The 22287-nt window shown below is 34.4% G+C and overlaps 1 protein-coding gene across 1 annotated transcript in view; it reads left to right on the top strand.

Annotated features, from left to right (window-relative positions):
* The window catches only part of LOC113099578 (mitogen-activated protein kinase kinase kinase 3-like), a 42350-nt gene extending 21972 nt beyond the window's left edge, over window positions 1–20378 (top strand). Inside the window, exons 9-17 of the mRNA XM_026264436.1 lie at window positions 704–777; window positions 4278–4339; window positions 7272–7343; window positions 9072–9236; window positions 10840–10988; window positions 13094–13225; window positions 17674–17803; window positions 19269–19446; window positions 19538–20378. Coding sequence (XP_026120221.1) covers window positions 704–777; window positions 4278–4339; window positions 7272–7343; window positions 9072–9236; window positions 10840–10988; window positions 13094–13225; window positions 17674–17803; window positions 19269–19446; window positions 19538–19766 — 1191 coding nt within the window. The 3' untranslated portion in view covers window positions 19767–20378. The remainder of the gene's footprint in view (window positions 1–703; window positions 778–4277; window positions 4340–7271; window positions 7344–9071; window positions 9237–10839; window positions 10989–13093; window positions 13226–17673; window positions 17804–19268; window positions 19447–19537) is intronic.
* Window positions 20379–22287: the final 1909 nt, after the last annotated feature.

Below are 22287 nucleotides of genomic sequence, written 5' to 3' on the forward strand. Positions count from 1 at the left end.
AAAGCTACAAGAATAATTTTTGTGCGCAAAGAAAATAAAAATCAACTTTATTAAACAATTCTTCCCCAAGTAAACATCTTCCGCCATTATCGAGAATACCATGATGACCAGATAGTTTAGATACAGCAGACTTAGAGCTAATTAATATTACCTCAGTTTTACCAGTTAAATTTAAAGTAATTTCCCTCCAGCCAAAGATTGAGTTCCTTGATGCAAGCTCTTAATTTAGTGGAAGGAAACACTGAAGTGGAAGGTGTGCTTAAATAAATCTGAATGTCATCAGCATAACAGTGGAAGTTAAACCCATGTCGTTTGATTAATTTACAGTTGTTTACATATAAGTAGTGAAATGAAGAGGGCCCAAGACAGAACCTTGAGGTACACCAGAACTCATGGACTTGGTGGATGAATTGTGTTTCTGATGTATCACAAGTTTATTATTATAATTTAATTAAATAATTGTTTACAAAGTGTGAAAAGTTCTCTCATGTTCTTTTGCCCTGTACTTTGACTTGTATAAAGCAACTTTTCTGTGTAACTGTGCTCTTTATAACAGTCTGGGCAAAAGGAAGCTTGGAAGTATTATAGGCATTAGTTAATGGAAAATCGTTCGTCAGTCTTGACGAGGGCTAAGGTTCAGATCCACAAACCATAATGAAAAATGTAATGCAATGAAATTATGTCATTTATTTTTTGTCTGTAGATTATGGAGGCATTTGGGAGTGCGAATGGGTCACTTTCCAGCAGCTGTCAGTCACTGGACCAAGCACTAGACAGGTGGGCCAAACACCTCTGTATTGTGAACTTGCTTGTGTATTTGGGATGTATAAGACTACATTTTTCAAAAAAGAATAGCCTACTAAATGCAGTTTAAGAAAGCCTGGTATTTACATTTAGCAGATTCTTTTATCCAAAGTGACTTACAAATGAGGCACATCACAAGCAATTTATCATACAAGAGCCAGCAATACTTGCAGTACTGCAATGGCACTTTTCAAAAACAGTCAGAGGGTGCACAGCAGTTTTTTAAACTTGAATCATCTTAAAAACAATGCACACACTGAACATGCAGCTATAGTGATGGAAAGTTATTTTTACTCTCTTTTTTTGTTTTTTGGATTGAGATTTAATTTTTAATTATTTTGTTGAACTGAATGTTTATTTCATTTCATTCATTTTTTGAAGTTTTTGAATAAATAATAATACTAAAAGTATTACTACAATTATCTGAATCATTATTTGAAATAAAGCTGAAATAAAATAAAAGACGAACATTAAATTAAAAACTTAAATTAAAAAAAAAAATGTTCCCTTGGCAACTAATTTAAATATAATAAGCTGAATTGATAAAATGACTAAAACAGAAAAAAGCTGCATAGAAATAAAAGAAAATTAAATTAAAACTGAAAACATGAAAAAGTTCGATCCAAATATGACTAAAAAGTATAATAGTATGTAAATTACACTGAATTAATTTTGCTGCAAAAGTTAGTGTGTAAACTGATAACATTTAAACGTTTGGTTTAGTATTTGTCTAGTATTTCCTGGTGCCATTATTGAAATAATGTTATGGAATTTTGTAAAAAGAAAAAAAAAAAAATTATTGGGCTTTTTTTCATTTCTTTTTAGTTTATTGGAGTCATATTTTATTTGTTTTAGTGTTTGTTTTTCCAAATTTAATGTAATTAATTTTTTTCTATTTTTAATTCTTCATTAGTTTTCAGTATTTAGCAACTAAAATATCAAAAATAGTCTCACAGATTTACTAACTGTTGGCAATTGTTTTAAAAACAGCAGAAATAGTCATATTAAAAAAATGTTGTTTAGGAACGTCACTACTAGTAGTTAGATGAAATCAAACAAAAAAATGCCTTATTTATACTTGTCTCTGCATTTGAATGGAAGAATGTTTTTTGGACAACGGAAGACTTTTTTTATGTTCCAACAATTACTCACCTCACATTTAAAGAGTATATTATAATAATTACGGGTAGGGACATCTGATAAACGTACCAGCCGCCCAGAGAGGAAATGGAATCAGGTCGTCACGGAGGCCTACCAGGAAGCCCTTGATGTCACCATGGCGACAACTTACTTATCAGGACGCCTGGATTCCAGTGCTATCGCTCGCCGCCTCTGCTCTGCTCAGAGAGGGAGAAAGAATGAGACTGAAAGAGAGGAAGATGGAGAGAGAGTGGGTTGATCTCACCAATCTATTCTGCTCTCTGTTTCCTGTGTGCTATTGTTATAAAAAGAGTTGGTCAATAATGCACTGTGAAAAAAACACAGGGGAAAAAAGAGTGAGAATGAAAGACAGGAAAGTGTGAAAGAGAGAGAGAGAGAGAGAGAGAGAGAGGGAAAGAGAAAGGAAAGCCATGCTACCTGCACAAGCCTTATCTGGCTTTTAGCTCTCAGAACAATGGCAGGAAACATGTGCATGGAAATTTTTCCCCTCTTACGGGTGTGTGTGCCCATTATCCGGGGTCTCGCCGATCCCCCCGCTCCGCACTGACGTCACCGTCCAACAGGGATATCAGGGTCAGGGCAATAACAATCACTTTATGTTTCTCTTAACATTAACTCATGACTTCTTTTTTATTGACCTTGCCTGTAAGAATTCAAAAAGCGTATTTATTATTATTATTATTATTTTTTTTTGTAAATGGCTCCTGCGAGATGAGCTGCAACTGGGGTTTTTGCGTCTTAATCTCAACATTAAAATCGAAATCCTTCCAAATGACTTTTTTAATTAAACGTATTTACTCTGGAGGTTTCTCTGTGAATGTTATTCCTGCAATATTTCATAAAAATATTGCTCCACCTCTTAAATGACTTTATAATTCTGTTGACATCATCAAGTCCTCTTATTAGACCCCGCCCCTTTAAAAGGATAAAATCAAGGATTGCTTGTCATTTCAGGCTGTTGATTATCCCTTTTCACACCGAAATGCATATTATTCAAATAAACATGTTAGCGATTTGCTGATTTATGTTGACTTTAAGCACACATCTTGATTGGCAGAGGCGAGATCAGTGTCATTTTTACATCATCCTCATGTGCTAGAGCCTCTTTGTTTTGTGAATCAATGCCAGCTACAGCTCACATTGATAAAAAAAAAAAAAAAGATAACCTTTGCTGTCTAACTACTCACAGCTGAGCGAGTGATGGCAGATTGGAATTAGTCATTTGTTTGCCTGGAAAATAGGATTAATCTGTTTCTGTTTTTATTTTATTTTTTTTGGGTAACTGAGGCATCACTGAGAACTGAGGACACAAAAATATAGTTTTTATGATTTTTTTTCTTCTATGCAAATTCAGTTGATTTAAAAACTAAATTAAATGCCGAATCCGAATGTGTGAGAGCGAAAGTATCGATTCATTCTGAAGAATATGCTAACCCCAACCCTATACTGCTGTTTAAAAGTTAAAGGGCAGTAAACAGCAAATATTTTACATATTATAAAAGTATTTACTGTTACTTTTGATCATTTGCATGCAAAAAAAAACGAACACTTTATTTGTTTTCTAACTGCTTGTTTAAAAAAAAGCTTTCTCTCTTACACTAGCTTTCTTTTTTTCCTGTTATTTATTATATCATTAACAAACAAAAAAATGGCTACATGTACTGTGTTAGGCTATGCATATTATTACACACTTGCATATTATGACTTTTTTTTTGTTGATTTTGATTGCTTCCCTTGTTCACATTTGTGAGTCACTTTGGAAAAAAAGTCTGCTAAATGACTAAATGTAATATAAATGTAAATGTAAAAAAACTAAATCTTATTGACACCAAGTATAAAGTGTAGATTATGTAGAGTATAGTGTGTTTATTTTTTATTTATTCAAATCCAAAGCCTTTGGAACATGACATCGTATCATGTTGCTCATATATGTTCCGGGGTCTGAAATATTTTCAAATACTAAAAATCTAGTGTAATCTCCACATGAAAGCAAAATGGCTTATAATTTGAAAAGATAGTGGCATACATCTCCACATACTTGGGAGTCCCTACGTTTGACTGACACATAACGCTTTCGTTGCGCTATTCAAAAGTTTGCAAAACCCCGATGAATGGTCAGACGTTAGTATGTGGGGTCAGATATCAGGTAAAGAAATCCTCCATCCTCAGAGTAACGACAGGTGGCAGGTGGTCACATTGGCACGACGGGGACTGTGCAGTGTAGGAATGTAGGCCAGGCAGACCTCACCACTGCACACAGGGGAGTAACAGGCAAAAATAACCCTCCTCCTCTTCTCCTTGTGTTTCCACAGCCCGCCATTCTCCCAGAACAACCGGGACAACAATTACCTGAACCTCAATTATGAATACAAAGGTGAGATTGACATGAGCAATTGAATATGGATTTGTGTTAGAGCTGTGGGCTTGTTTTAAAGGTCTCGGCTCCATTATACAGCTGGTTCTCTTTGACAGAAGCATAGAGAGCTGTTGGCTGTGGTCACTCTGTGTTGCCAGTGGGGCGTCACGTCAAAACAAGACCGTACATTTGCAGTCTATTGAATGTGGCTGTGATTGTACCTCTGTTTCCAAACACAGTGAGCTGCTTTGATTTTACTGCCTAGATAGGCAGCTGTCTTCTAAGGGAGCATCCTAACAGAAATGGAGCCTCATTAGTGACTAATTTGGTGCCCTGCACAGGACCTTGTTTTGGAAGTGCATGGGAGATTTGATTCAAAATTGGTATAGTATAGAGTATAATATATTAGTGTACTATTATAAATACCTTTAATTGAACACAAAATATTAGAATAATAATATAGAAAATAGTATATTTAAATGCTATTTTATATATATATATATATATATATATATATATATATATATATATATATATATATATATATATATATATATATATATATATATATTTTTTTTTTTTTTTTTTTTTTTTTTTTTTTTTTTTAATTATAAAATATTTTACTTCATTCCATTTTAAAATTCCATTCTAAAAAAATTCCATTTATTTTGCTTTAATGACATTTAGGTATTTAAACTAAAAATAAGACAAAAATATTAAGAAATTGATTTAAAAAAAATATTATTATCTCTTTTGAATATTTTTTTAGCATAAATTAAGCAAAATTTTATAATAGAAACATATATGTACATGCACACTACTGGTCAAAAGTTTGGAATAATATATTTTTTGATGTTTCCAAAAAAGTATTATTTTTAATTTATGCTGCATTTATTTGATCAAGAATACAGTGAAAATAGTAATATTGTGAAATGTTATAACAATTTAAAATGTTTGTTTTCATTACATTTATCTTGGTTTAATGATACTTAGATATTTATACTTCAAAATAAGAAAAATATTAAGAAAATGTTTTCGTTTTTTTTTTCAATCTGAAAAGTCTGTCTTTGTAGGCAGCTCACTGAGTTATAAACCTGTATTGATGGGGAGTGAATGAGATTTTCTCTCTCCTTTTTCCCTTTCATTCCTTTTCTTCTGCTGTGCTGAGAGATTGAAAGTTACTGGAGTGGTTAAACAAGGAGATTTTCTCTCCTGTCCTTCCCTGGTTAGTATTCTCTGTCTCTCCTTTGCTCTGTCACTCTCACTCTCTCCAGCTCTCATGCTCATGCCCAGCTCTCCCTCTGTTGTTTTTCCTCTTGAGCGGCGATCAAATAGAGCAGGCCTGCCTGATAATGAGATAGTAATCTTCCCCAACAGAGGGAGGCCAGTCACACACACATGCACAAAAACACTTTTCACAGAAACTTTCCCTTTTACGCACAAACCATTTATATCTCTGTCTGTTATGGAATAAAAAGAGCTCTATGATATTGACAACGTGCGTGTCTTTCCATTAAAGGCCGAGCACACTCATACATGCATTCAGATCCCCAAAACTGAGGATTTGTCCATAGAGAGCAGGGCGCTTTTTTTTTCCTCTTGTCTTGTGAGTAGATTTTTCCACTCTGCGCTCTGCTTCTAAACAGAGCAAATCACTGGGTCTCCCTGGGAGACGGGCTGCAAACAGCACATGGGGAGGCAGTCGACTCGCTCAACAGCTGCTTTCAATTGCATGCAGCGTCAGAACGCAGCACTCGCGTTTCTAGCAAGCAGCCCTGCGAACTAGTTTACGCACAGCCACTTACTCTGTCCTCCTCATTCTTTCCCGTCCTTCACTTTCTTTCTTACATTCTAATCTTTTTTCAGTCGCTTTATTTAGAGGACAAATGGGTGACTCACAATGCCTTCATATATATATTATATTGGAGGAACATTGCTTTTTTGGCATTATTTTCATGGCAGTTAATAACGTGTCTATTATTATTATTAACATGTCTATTTATTTTTTTTACAGTTTCAAATATTAAAAGAAAGAATCTATTATTATTACTTGTAATGAATTTACTCAAAACAAACTCTATAGTATGAAACCATATCACAGTGCTTATGTTTAATGCATGGCTCAAAATAATTTAACAAGATAATTTTTAATAACAATTAAACATATTTTTGCCAGATTCCATGTAATTTTAGGGGGGGGGGGGTACTGTAGTACATAAATGCCACACATAATGTAATACATAAATCATCCTATCAGGGCTGATATATATTTTTTAATATTAGTACAAAAAATGTACTTAATGCAAAAAATCCCTTTCTTATAACTGAAATTATATATTGGAATGAAATCTATAAAATATACATGGGAAATTTCCTTTTTTTCTCTTTGTGAGATTTATCCAAATGTATTATTTTATGTAATTAATTAAGATTTTGGTTTACATTAATGCAAATAACATTTATTTATTTATTTGGGGGTGGGGGGGGGGTTGCATTAGAATAGACTGCTAATAATTGCTTATATATATATATATATATATATATATATATATATATATACATAGAACATTGGATAGATTCAGCCACATTGAACCTTTTCACATAAGCTGGACATGTCCTTAACTTCAGTATCATAGCCGTCTTTTCTGTAGTGCAGTAGACAGCTCAGGTGTTTGTAATGGGAGTGTTCTAGTTTTGTCGCTTTGAATGAATGAAGTAAAGAGCTTCTCACTACAGCAGGCCCTGCTTATCTGATTTCATGAGGTTTCCCTCACAGTTTATTCAAGTGACTGCACGCACACGAGTCACGTATCTTAATATCAAATACTCTAATCAGTTTCATTATCAATATTTGCTGTTTTCTGTGAATGGAGATGAAATGCTTGTTGTACACCACTGGTCATGTCAAGCGTGCATCTGACCGGTTTGTATGTAACTGCTCCACCTGCAGGGCGTCACGGGAAACACGGGACCTTCCCACGCCAGTTCCACATGTCCAGCCGCAGTAAAGACTACGGTGACGGTAAGCTTTCCTTTACCAGAACAACTGTGCTATTTACAACTGTAAAAACAGTGACTGTGTCTATGTCATTAATTATTTTTAAATTATTTCTGAACAATTTTTTTATTTTGTTTTTGACTTAACTGAGAGCTTAAATGTAAAGCAAGTTTAATGGCCAAAGTTCATGATGCTGCAAAGAGTTATAATCTATAGTTATTATTGCTTTGTATATTATTTTTAAATAAATAATTAAATCTAAAAATAAATAAATAATATAATGTATAATTGATAATGTAATATATATATATATATATATATATATATATATATATATATATATATATATATATATATATAGTCATGGTTAATTCTGACAATTTCTAAAAATGCAATGATAGTTAGTAGTTTCTGTCTGAGTTTGATTAATTTATTCTAAACAAATGGTATCACTTATGTTATGTTTCTCTATTATAATTACACCATTATTTTTAAACAAAGTAACGATGCAAGTCTGTATGAAAAATGGTGTTAAGAGCAAAAACTTCAGTCTGGTATTTGGAGCCTCTCCTCAATTCCCAGAGCGCCTAATTAGTAAATTAATTCTTTGGTTAACATTTAGCGGATGCTTTCTTATCCAAAGCTAGTCACAATTCGCTAATTGCATGCAGCGTCCCTCTGGACTGTGTTAGCGTGGAGGGCATTGCTCAGTGGCACAGAACAGGACTGTGTTCTTGCTGATTCTTCTACTTGGAATCAAACATGCATTTGCAGCCTACATCCATATATTGTCAGTCTGCCACAACCAAAATACAAAACCCATTTTCATCTAGGAGGCTAGTTGATGCTGTTACACAGGTGCTCATATTTTCAACAGTGATATTACAAATTCCTTACATTATGTGATGTGCTGGAGGCAGATAAAGATGTGCATACGGTCAGCATGATTTGAGTTTCACCAGAACTCGAGAAATGTATTAAAGACATTTTTTGTGTGTGTGTGTATGTGTGTTATTTGTGTTTTCCCTGATGGGGCACACTGACTTTTGCAAAACACTGTAGTGGGATGAGCTTCCTGCCTTGTGGAAAGTTTGATGGAGGAAATGAGAAAGAAAGGAAAAGAAGAGCGTGAGAGAGAGAATTAGGGAATGGGAGGAAGAGGAATGTCAAGATGCTTGGACATGTTGATTTCATGAGCCTTAAAGCATGAAGAGATGATTCAGAACATATGAATTCTGCAAAGATTTAATTAGTTAATAGGAAATGTCATTTGTGCATTTGGTAGATGCTTTTACCAAAGAAAATGTGAGTGTTTTTAAGGTAACAATGTATCATGTGTGTTCCTTGGGAGTCAAACCTATGATCTTGATGTTGGTAGTGCTATTCTACATATATATATATATATATATATATATATATATATATATATATATATATATATATATATATATATATATATATATATATATATATATATATAAACTTAAAAAATTAAATGTGTACACTTAATGTATATTAAAATTGGGAAACTTGGAAATATCAAGCAAATTTTTATAATAATAAATTTTTTTTATATACTATAACTTATTTATACAACTTACTGTAGATATATCTTTTTAATACAAATTTTATACACTCAGTAATAGAAAAAAACGGGGAAGTCTCCAAAAAGATCTTGGAAGTTTATTGGTCAAAACTCTTTGTTGTATTTGTATTTTGTATCATGTGCGCCTAAAATGTGTTTGTATGCAGGTCGAAGGACCTTCCCTCGAAGCTTTATGCCTCAAGAGAACCTGTTTCAGCTGGTCCCGTCCAGCCGTACGCGCAGCTATAATGGAGAAAGCACCTTGCTGTACAGTGGAGATCCGCACTCCATCAGCTGGACTGAGAAAAACAGCCAACGCAGCACTCCTAAATGTAAGAGCACATACAGTACATGCATACACATGAGGACACTTGTGCAGACCATTAGAGAAGAAAGCATTATAAAGCACATTTACACACTTGCCTTCAGTCCAGAAGTGTCTGGTTGTTGTATAGCCATGAACAATTCGGTGCAGCTGCTTTCTAAGTGCCATCTGCTGTGGCTGAATCTGTAGCACCACAGCAAAAGAAACCATATTTAACCTGAGTTAACAATGTGAGTTGATGTGCATATCAAATGTAGCATGATTAAAAAAAGACTGTAACGCAAAATAGTGACAAAAAACGTATTTCTATTGAATTGTCCTTGCATGCTGCATGCAAAAAAATTACATGATCAGTTAAATACACAAGCAAGTCATGAACTGTTGTCTTTAGAGAATCAGAAAGATATAGCTCGACCAGTGTAGTCTGAATCACAAGCAAATGACTCTTATGAGCCAGTTCATTTCATGACTAGGTCTAAAGGATTTCCTTTGAGTTAACTGTTTGTATCAGTCTAAAACACTGTCCTGTATAATTTACAGCAGTAGTGACAAGAAATCTGTTGAATTTAAGAATGTGAACGCAAAATGGACATTTTAACTGAAACATATTTAAATGAATTAGAATTTAATCAAATCAGAGAATCTGTAACTAATCTCTTTCAGTGAGCTTTAATCATAGAGAAAGAAACTATAATTATATATACATTGTTACCATTCGATCTTGTTCATACTTCCCTCCTCTATTAGAGATGATAAATAAACCCAGCTCTGCGTGGTTTGTGCTGTGTTCTTGTGTGTTTGAGCCATGCAGTCTGCAAACAGGTTCTTTAATCAGCTCCATTCCCTCCGAGGAATCCAGGACGGGCGCCTGAGTTTGACTTATGAACATGGATGCTCGTCTCTACTGTCTGCCTGCGGGTTCTTTCCCCCCAGTGCCTCCATAAACTATTCAGATAGCTTCATGTCAAATGTCATTATAGGAACACTAAGCTGATTAAAATGATCGTAAATGCTGACGCAAAAGTGTCCATCATAGAATAAGTGGGAAATGAGATGCGTAAGAGATGCGTAAATCTTGACTGGTGACTGGTATTTCTCAGACTTGGGTGTAGTTTAACTGCATCCAGACTTGAAGTTCGTCTATCTATGATTAGATCCATACAGCATGTTTATAGGACAATAGCAGCAGACACAGATTGTATGATTATGTGTGTGTGTGTGGCTCATGATAGCAATCAGAGTCATAAAAAAGATTAGAGTGTTAGAAAAAGAAACACACCCTGAAGGATTTGCTTCAGTCCGACGTGGCCTTGATTTAAAGAAGTAATATTCAGGTGTTTAATATTTAGTCTTGAATATAAGTTATAATAACGTGCAGCAACTGCCAGTAGTCACTCTCTGCCTCTCTGTTCATTGAAATCCTAGTTTATTGCCTGAGAGGGGAACAGTTGCATATAAATCTGAAAGTGTAAATCTGTGTAGTAATGCAGTTGCGGTTTGACTCGGAGTCGTCAGCGAGTCTGTGTGAGTGATTTGGTCTGGTTTAAGTTACAGTCTGCGGTTTGGTGGTGAGGTTAACTTTCTGGTTTGTTTCTTCTTACCCTCCTCAGCCCCAAGGGCTCCTGTAAATTGGCGTCAGGGGAAACTGCTCGGTCGGGGAGCGTTCGGAGAGGTCTACCTCTGCTACGATGTTGATACGGGACGCGAGCTGGCGGCCAAGCAGGTGCCCTTTGACCCTGAGAGTCAGGAGACCAGCAAGGTAAGTTTGAAGTGGACTCAGATCAGTGTTAATTTTGACACGAAATTTTAATTTAGTTTTAGTCTTAGTCTTTTGACTATAATTCTTTTTAGTTTTAGTCAAGTTTTAGTCATCTGATTTGTTTTAATTTTAGTCTTATTTTAGTCGACTAAAATTGCTTGGTATTTTAGTCGACTAAAATTGCTTGGTATTTTAGTCGACTAAAATAAGACTAAAATCAATAACAGATTTACTAGACAATTTTTTACAGCTGGTATAGGAAACAAACTTAACCAAAATATATAAAACACAAATTCAACTTTATTTCAACACAACTGTGTCTTTATTTCGATTCAAAAGCTTTTATGCAGCAACAAACACTGTCATGATAATGTAAACAATAACTAGCTGCCAATTGACCATCAATAAAATAAAAATAAAGTTAGGTCCAGGACCTTAAAGCTTACAGCTGAGCTGAACAATAAGTGCATACATTTAAAGTAAATATTTAATAAGTTGGCAGCTAGGTGGATAAAAAAAGTAACAAGATTTTATAAGGTATTCATTTGTCTAGCAATATTGTATGTTTTAAATACTACATTATTGCTAGATTTGTATGTATAATGATAGGATGTGAACATTCATGTTTCACATGACTAATATAGAAATATTTGTGATATTGTCAACAGGTAGAACATTATAAAATATACTAAACATTAGTATTAATCAAATGTATTTATCATGATATTACGTATTAGTATTGTGCTCGCATCTAATTTGAAGAAGGGGCTATTTTACAGTACTTTTCAGTTCGTAATATTTAATGCTACAACATCTACGCACTGCACTATTCCAATTTTGCTTAGCTCAATAAACAAAAGAACATCGTTGTAAAATTACATTTCAGAAAATGTCCGGTTGGCTCGTCTGTTAATGTCTTTTCAAATTGGTTGTGTTCTTGCCACGAATGAGCGCTCTGCGTGCTTTACACTTTGTTTTGTTTTGTTCGTCGTCAAACGTGAAGTGAGCTGTGGACATTTTGTCGCTCTTTTAGACAGTAGGGACTTTAAGCAACAGCTGCGAATGGAACGGCTACAGCGACCGGAAGTTTGCCGTCACACCGCTGTAGCCAAGAACGTAAAAGTCACTAAGCAACGGTAAAACAGAACAGCGCAACGCAGCATTAATTCATTTATTGAGATCCAAAAAAATATATAATTTAAAAAAGCAGGAGAAGGATTGCTTTTGGCGTTAAATGACAATCTTTTGTCAGAAGAGGAGTTTTTAATATTGTATGATGTAAATAAGTCTAAAAACATAACATTTATTTACCTAACCTCTCACGTTGTAGCGACTCTGGCAAATCAGCTGTTCTCCCGTAGTAGACCGTTAAATTAGAACGTCACAAAGTAGCAGTTAAATTCGCGCAGGCGCAATACAACGCCAGAATGGCGTTGCCGTTCCACCAGAGGCTGTTGCTTAAAGTCCCTATCACCTCTTCGAATGCCGACTTCCCGGGAGCTCATAAAAACTGAAAACCTTCGCTTCACGTCTCAATAAGTCAGGCTCTGATTGGTTCTCTTCTCTCATGCAGTCTGTTCTTGTTTGCCGGTTCTTTTGCTCATTCCTCGCATCTCTCCCGTCTGCTGATTTGATTTTCGTCACAGTCTATTTTCGTCTCGTCCTTTATTCGTTGACGATAATGTCAATCAATTTAGTCATAGTTTTAGTCTCCATCAGTGCCTTCTATTTTAGTTTTCGTTTCGTTTTCGTCGGCAAAAATATATTCGTGACGAAAATAATGACGAAAATATTTAGTCAACGAAATTAACACTGACTCAGATGATGACAGGATTTATTAGGGCTGGGTTTTGAAACCAATTTCACAATTCGATTCGATTCTCGTTCACAAGCTTTAAATTTGATTTGATTCTATATAGATTATTTTGGGTACACTTCAGGAGCAGTACTTTCTTTTAACTTACCATGTTTAGTCATGATTATTTGTTGCTTAAAGATTGAGAATGAGAGTAAATTAAAAACGAGGTATCGATATTTTTACCCAGCCCTAGTATTTATGCTCTGTAGAGATGTTGTGCTTACTCGTGTCTTGTCTGTCTCCACAGGAAGTGAATGCACTGGAGTGTGAGATCCAGCTCTTGAAGAATCTGCGTCACGACCGTATCGTGCAGTACTACGGCTGCTCGCGTGATCCAGTGCAGAGAAAGCTGGCCATCTTTGTGGAATTCATGCCCGGGGTGTGTATACAGTTATGTTTGTGTTTGCTCTGTGTTGATGCAGCTCATTGGAGGGATTTGGAGATATTTACTTTTAGAATGACTCGCAAACATTAGATTCAACCCCTCATTTTTTTTGTTATTTTCAGTATTTGTGTAATTTAATGTAGACTTCATGCATACTGTGGAATGAATAAGAAATCATTCTTTGGGTAAATTCACCATACTAGTACTTTTGCATGGACTATTTTAGTACAACAACATGCTTCTTATTCACTTTCCATTGATAATCTTTATTATCAATGAACAAGTTACTCTTTTATGAATCGGTTCATTTTAGCGAATCAAGACATTACATTTAGCGAATCATACAGCATTACCAGAGTAGCCTGGTTCATAAACAAAACTTGTTTGAAAGAGATGCTTTTGGTGAATCAAAACAAACCACATCCAGTGTACCCTGATTCAAGAACAAATGATATGTACCAGTTATTTTCGGTGAATCAAAAGATGAACCGTGTAGCCTGCCTGATTAATATACAAATGACTCTTATAAACCAGTTTTTTTTTTTCAGTAATTCAGAAAATACAGCAAGAAAAGTGTATGTTGATTCATGAAAAATTATTCTTATGAACCAGTTTTAATGTTTTAATGAGTCATACATAAAGCAAGACTGGTGTATCCAAATTCATAAATAAATGACAAGTAAATCAAAATATACAGCACAGATAGTTTATCCTGATTTACACACAAATGACTCTTGTGAAATGGTTCTTCTAAGAACATACAGTGTGACCATTTTACCCTGATTCTTGAGACAACTCTTATTTACATTTACATTTACATTTAGTCATTTACCAGATGCTTTTATCCAAAGCGACTTACAAATAAGGACAATGGAAGCAATCAAAATCAACAAAAGAGCAATGATATGCAAGTGCTATAACAAGTCTCACCTAGCTTAACACAGTGCACGTAGCAAGGGATTTTTAAATAATATAATAAATAAAAAGAAGAGAGATAGAATAGAAAAAGAATAAAGCAAGCTATTGTTAGAGGTCTTTTTGCTTTTGTTAATTGTATAATACATGAAAAGAAAACAGATAGAATACAAAAGATTAGAAAGCTTTTTTTTTTTTTTTGAAAACAAGCAGCAAATGAATAGAGTGCAAGTCTTAAAGGGACATGTTTTTTTTTTTTAAGAATAGAACTAGAAAAGAGAGAGGTAGAGTTAGAGGGTTTGCTGGAACCACAAGCAGTTTGTCTTGGAAAGGTTGAGATGAAGGTGATGGTTCTTCATCCAGCAAGAAATGTCTGTTAGAAAAGCTGAGATGCGAGCAGCTATCGCCGGATCATCAGGATGGAACCAGAGGTAGAGTTGAGTGTCATTAGCAAATGGTGGTATGAAAAGTCATGTTTCTGAATGACAGATCCTAATGATTCCATGTAGACAGAGAAGAGAAGTGGTCCAATAACTGAGCCCTGAGGCACTCCAGTAGTTAGATGTTGCAATTTGGACACCTCACCTTTCCAAGATACTTTGAAAGACATATCTGAGAGGTAAGACTCAAACCACTGGCGTGCGGTTCCTTAGAGGTCTAATGCCGATAGGGTTGACAGGAAGATCTGGTGGTTAACCATGTCAAAAGCAGTGGATAGATCTCATGAGATCTTCTATGAAACAATTCTTGTAATGAAAAGATGAGTTACTGGTTTGAATCCATTTGAACTACAAATGTTCATTTATATGTAAGTAAAATCGACCAATTAATCAGTTTCAAATCCAATTAAATTGAAATTGGATTCCAAATAAAACAACAGAATCAGAATCAAATTGAATCAGGAAATGTGTATTGATACCCTGTCTAACTTACTTGACAGAATCAGGTTTTAAAAAACATGGATAGCCTGTGTGAACAAACAACAACAACAACTGTTACTGGCCACAGTCTCAGTGTCTCTTTGTGTTTTAAGAAAATGACATGGTTAAACTTACAATGAATCTGCACTTTCCAAATAATAAGCAAACCCTCTCCAAAATGTCTTTGGCTCGCGAACGTATCCACAGTGTTCTTTGTCAACACAACCGCACGGCTTTACGAGTTCATTTTCTCTGCAAATGGGTGTCTTAACGAGCGTCAGACGTGGTCTGTCCCATCCGTCAGCTCCATTTTAATATGCACAGACTCGCGGTGTCTTAGTCACATATTGTCTGGTAAAGGGGAATGTTTCACCAAGGTCTCTGGCAGACAGATCCATCGCTGCTCAGAGCCAAAGCCACCAGCCTCTGCACAGCACTGCTGCGTCCTGATAAGAGCAGAGGTGAAGGGAACAGACAAAGAGAACCAGTTTGAATGAGTAGGATGTGGAATAGGGTTACGTGAGGTGAGAAATATATTGCATAATGAGGGATCAGAAGATCGCTAGAGCCTGTAGGAGAGTATTACAGTAGGATTACATATGCGGTACACATTGTTTCATTTTAAATAACTTGAAAAGGACATTGTGATACTTCATAATAAAAAATTAATACTTTGAAGGAGCTGTGCAAATGTATTATTGCTTGAAAGGCATTGTGGTTTCTGTTATTGTAGTTTGCGTCACAGGTGTTTCACGATGTTGTCCTTGAGGAGACATTGTTTCTTCGGCGAGGGGTGTAAACAGGAAAGCTGAGGAAATATGAACTTTGCTTGGGCCAGTGTTTCAAAGAAACACAGTCACATGTGAGAAACATTTGGCACTATGACCTGTTTTTCCAGAAAGTAAAAAAATAAATAAATTACCATACACCATAAACTTCCAGCTCCACTTTTGTGAACACATCTGAGTGGGACTTCCTGACACACTGCTTTACGACAAATATAATAATATAATATAATATAATATAATATAATATAATATAATATAATATAATATAATATAATATAATATAATATAATGCTGTGAAAAAGTATATGCATTAGTGCTTTCAAATGATTAATTGTGATTAATTGCATCCAAATATACTAATAATATATATAATATATAAATAATATATACTATATGTATATATATATATGTGTGTGTGTGTGTGTGTGTGTGTGTGTATTTATCATGTATATATAAACACACACATGCATGTATATATTTCAGAAAAATATGTTATTTATATATAAAATATACTATAATATTTAATTATATGAATATAAATGTAGACATGTGAATATTTTCAAAATATATACTGTGTGTGTGTATTTATATATACATAATAAATATACAGAGAACACACACATATATAATGCAAACAAATTTTTTTATTTTGTATGCGATTAATCATTTGAAAGTTCTAATATGCATGCTTCCAGATGTCCTTATTTAATGTTATGTATTATTTTATAATTATTATATATGATATGGTATTAGTGTAATTAAATGTACTTGATGGACCAAGTCAAGACTCATATCTTTATTGTAATTTTACACAGTGAAAATGTAACTATTATTAAATTATTTTATTAAATGTTATATTTATATAATTGCTTACATATTATATTTTAGATTGTTAAATATTAAATATTTTATTATATAATTACAAGGAATAGAACATTGATAATTGTAAGAATGAGCAATAAATGTTATTTGAATATATTTGGTATGTATTTATTTGTATTTATTTATCTTTGTTAATGTTAGTATAAAAAATAGTTCTTAAAATAGTTAAATAGTTTATTGTTGTACAATTTAAAATATAAAAATATAAGTTGTTTATTTTTTAGCTTAAGTCAATTAAATAATATTAACAGATACAATAACAGATACAATTTTTGATTTGTGGAAATTAACACTAATTAAAATTTATTTTTAAGTATTTTTCATTTTTAATTCATGCTAACTTATGCAATTAGCAAATGTTAATAAATTGAACCTTAGTCAAAATAATACATATAATTTTTTTTATTTAAATCATATTCTATATAATTTAATACATCTTTATATATTATAATATAAAATATGTAGACATTATATTTAGTTGTAGACAAAGCAATCACACACACGAATAAAAACACCATAGTAATAGCACACTTCTTAAAAAGGAACAAATGAGAGTTCAACAGTGAATTTTAATACTTTGTACTTGTTACATAATTAATGTTTGCATCCCTGCATACAGTATTACTGTAACGATAACATACAGTACAACATTTGCAACAACAACAAATAAAGAGGATATCATGAAGGGGGTCAAACCCCTTTCCCTTGCACTGTGTCTTTTGGTAAACAGGTTTGAATCCTGTTTTCATGTTTCCTATCAACGCATATCCCGACAGCTTGTTTTTGAAGTTTCCTAATAAAAATACATAGCCTCTACAGTTCTTTCTGCTTATGGAGAATAAAACACTTGCTTACACTTCATGTGCTGAAAATGGTATCTGGCTTCTTAGCTCTTGTCTGTCCAGTATGATTAATCTGTGTGTCCATGTGTGTCTAGGGCTCTATTAAAGACCAGCTGAAGGCGTACGGAGCACTGACTGAAAAAGTCACCCGCAAGTACACCCGACAGATCCTACAGGGAGTCCACTATTTGCACAGCAACATGATCGTACACAGAGACATCAAAGGTAAATCGCAGTAGTCATAAATCACCTCCAGCTAAGAACAGTGGGCTGTTGCTTTGTAATGTAAATCTGAAGGAGAGTGTCACCTCAAATACATTCCTTCTTATTAGGTGAAATAACATTTGTTTGGTTCAGATTTGTGTTACTTCCCTTAGGCATTGCCAAAAATAGCAAGGGGGAAAGGTTTTGCATTAACTTTAGGGATAAATTCTGACCAAAATGAACAGCCAGTAAATGATATTTACCTACCAGAAAATGTCAGCATTGCATCAATTAGACAAGGACATTTTTTATTCACTCAGTTTATTAAGAAAGGCAGATGTGGGCCCAAAAACTGGACCCTTATAAATGTTCTATATGAATGTAATTGCTTTACATGAATTAATTAACAATAGCAAATCAGGTGACATTTATTTTAAAGAAACATGATGCAATCACTTTAAGCAGAACATTCCACGAAAAGAAGTTTTAAGATATGCAAAAAATAAAAAAAAGATATAATTTTCAAAAATATCATTTAAAAATAGTGTTAACATGTAATATATATATTTAAAAAAATCAATTTACAGTAAAAGCTGTGTTTACTGCTTGAATATTTTACAACTTATGACTGCATATTTCATTAAGTGATATAATGGTAATATTCCAAGCTACCAAAATCTGCTTTTTACCTTAAATGATCATAATATTATAAATAAGAAACATAATTAAAATCGGAAACAAAACTATTTATATAAAATATAGTAATATGATGCATCACACAGGAACTTTTACTGTAATTTATATGATATTTCATATATTTTACTGTTAAATAACATATTATGCAGTGTTAAACAATTTATATTTTTCTTTTTTTACAATATAATTTTTTAATGTATTATTATTTTTTTTTTATAAGGATGATTGTAGATTTATGTAGTGTTCAAAATGTGTTTATTTTTTTTAATTGGTAGAACAAGAATTTAAATTAATTGTAAATGTTTTTTAGTTTTCTTTAAACGTTCAAGTAATGTTCCAGCAACATACACTTGCAAAACTGTCATGTGAAACATTTACATTCATAGTTTTATCAAGGCACACATGAGCAATACAGTCTCTATCATTCCCATGATAAACCGAAGATCTTCTATTGGAAATATCCACAATAATTACGGGCTGCAAAGGAAGGAGTCTCTGTCCTTCCTCTCGTGTTCGTCTTCATTTTCCATTCACAGTACAGTCAGACTTCCAGGGTGTGGAAATCTTGTGGCTGGCGGGAATTAGTCACGACTCAAACAAGCACAAATCTCACAGGCAACGCGACTAAAGCAACGGAAAATCACTCCGACTAGAAGCGTGGGAGTTAAGAGTTAGTCTCAAGCTTCAAACCTCATCAGCCATAGGCAGCTTATAATTTGATGCAGTTGTCATCATTGGTCAGACAAACATCTCGACCGATGTAACTCGATCTACACGTGTTTCCTCGCAGGCGCTAACATCTTGAGGGACTCCTCTGGAAATGTGAAGCTGGGAGATTTTGGGGCTAGCAAGCGCATTCAGACCATCTGCATGTCTGGGACGGGAATCAAATCGGTCACCGGCACCCCCTACTGGATGAGCCCGGAGGTCATTAACGGAGAAGGCTATGGACGCAAAGCAGATATCTGGTGAGATCGGTTGCATTTGATGTATTTTAGTATCATTGAGATACTATTTCGTTGAGTTTCAGTTAACTAGAATAACCCTCTCTCTCCTCAGGAGTGTTGCCTGCACGGTCGTAGAGATGCTGACCCAGAAGCCCCCGTGGGCTGAATATGAAGCAATGGCAGCCATTTTCAAGATCGCAACCCAGCCGACTAAGCCAAACCTGCCCGAGAGTGTGTCCGACGCATGCAGGGACTTCCTGCGGCAGATCTTTGTGGAAGAGAAATGGCGGCCCACTGCCGAGGGGCTTCTCAGCCACCCTTTTGTCCAGGGCAGCTTCTGATCCTACAGATCCCGGACGTCTCTGGGGATCCCTAGGGAAAACCACACACCTGCCCGCGGACGATCACCACTCTGCCTTCCAGGGTCCGGAGAAACCCACCAACCAGCCAACTAAGAACAATCGTGACCACAACGAGGGGGTGTGTAGCTCCCTAACGCAGCTCAACAAATATCATGGACGCTGATAGCGCTTCCCATATTGTTAATCAGAGTCAGAGCCCTGTCCCAAATGATGCACTTGACTTCAGAACTACAGAATTTGATGAGCTAAATAGAACCTTTTTACATTTTCAAGGCTCTCAGAAGCAGTTGTTGTCATAGTTAGGTCAACTTTTAAACTGCATTCCTATTAAAAAAAACATGACTTTCCAAAAGAGGAACAATAAAATGGAAAGATTAATTATAGCAGTCAGAAGAGAGAATGATTTCAAATGTCAGCAGTGTTAATTATTATTTAGTAATTTACCGTCAAGCTAATATAACAAATTATAGCACTGTAAATGTATATTACATATTTTCAAACTATGTGTATGAATATTACATAAAATAGTATTAATTAATATTATATTAATATGTAAAAATCACAGGACAAAAATGAGCTCACATTAATCACAAATTTTTTTTTACAGTTTGTATTCATATATATATATATATATATATATATATATATATATATATATATATATATTTTTTTTTTTTTTTACTTGATGGTTACACCACATGACATTTTCATTGCATTCTTAAATAGTTTTTTTTAAACCATAACATTCGTTATTAAAAACGTCCACACATTTTATTTTATTTTTTTCTTTAGAATGGACACTCCTATTTGTCATTGCCATTTGGGACAGAGCCTTTGGCTAGGGATTGATACAACGCAGTTAGCACAGAATGGCCCAAACAATGCTGATTACAATAGCTTAGTTTACATGCATTACTGCCGGTCGGCTTTATCTGATCCCCTGATGCACTTGAAACCAGCACAAGCGCTCTGATGCGATACAACAGGGGTTGCTGGACACATCACATACGCTCTGTGTTTGACACAAATGTATTAGAGTATCATTTTAAGGTGGTCTTTTGTTTAACAGAATTCATTTGGGCATAAAAGAGAGTTGATTTTGATTATGGCTCATGTATCTCTCTACCCCTTGGTCCAATCCTGAGTGTCATTGAAAGTAGATAGAAAAGACCTCATGGAGCAATTATAATGATACATGTACTGTACAATACTCATTCGAGTAATTTTTTGTTAAGATTACGGTGTTTGATGGTTAGAATCTAACCAAATAAGAAAGACACAGAGTAAGACATATGCAACCACCAAAGTGGTATGAGACAGAGAAATGTGTCATTTTTTTCATGTCTTTTGAGCTAATGAAGACTGTATAAACACGTCTTTTTTATATTATGTAACGTTTTAGTTAAAGCACTCTTTACCCAGAGATAATCACTGTAAATACATTCCCATTGCACTCTTGGACTCATGCGTAGAGCACATAGGATGATCAGCCGAGATATTTTTCTACATTTTTATAAATTCACGTTTGGAATGACAGTACCCAACTCTTTTGTATTATTATAAAACTTACCCTAAAGTGTCAAAGCAATATTCCAGAGAGGACTACTGCGGCTGGTGTGTTAGCATTCTCGTACTGTTCACTCAGTCGAATACAACCAAAGAGTGAGATGATTGAATTATGAATTTGGTCACTTCAGAACTGTTCGGTGTCGTGTTTTTGTTACCTATATGGTGAGTTTCTTTGTTTTGTTGACTCAAACTATTCTTTGCTTATATGCAGACGTTTTCCTTATCATTGTGAAAATAAACACAGTGTAAAAAAAAAAGTTAAAGCAATAGTTCACTCCACAAAAATTACAATTTGCTGAATTTACTCACCCTCAGGCTATCTGAATTTGATTCTTCATATGAAATGTAGCATTACATCACTTGCTCACAATGGATCCTCTGCAGTGAATGGGTGCCGTCAGAATGAGAGTTCAAACAGCTGATAAAAATGTCACAGAAGTAATTCACATGATTACAGTGCAGAGAAAAGCTGCTGTGTTTAATATTTGTTATAAACAAATCCATAGTTAATACATTTTGGACTCTCATTCTGACGGCACCCATTCACTGATGTAATGCTAAATTTCTCCAGATCTGTTCTGATGAGGAAACAAATTAATTTACATCTTGGTTGAATTGGATGACATTTTTAGATTTAACTATTTCTTTAAACATACATTGTCTGGTGACTTTTTTTTAAATCTTGTCCAAATGTAAATGCTAAACTTTAAACACTTGATTTTATGATTGCTGTTTTTTTTCTGAATTAAAAAAAAATAATACACCAGCAGCAATTCATGATGCAATTAGTGCCTTCTCTGATGCCCTTATTCTGAGAGGTCAGTCATTTTAAAAACATTTAGCCGTGGAATGTGTTTTCTGATGTCCTTCAGATGGTTTCAGTATCTCGCTTTGATGCTGTTAAGGACTGAATATCTTTTACTGAAGAGGA

The sequence above is a fragment of the Carassius auratus genome, unplaced genomic scaffold (assembly GCF_003368295.1).
Source record: "Carassius auratus strain Wakin unplaced genomic scaffold, ASM336829v1 scaf_tig00216977, whole genome shotgun sequence".
Lineage (NCBI taxonomy): Eukaryota > Metazoa > Chordata > Actinopteri > Cypriniformes > Cyprinidae > Carassius > Carassius auratus.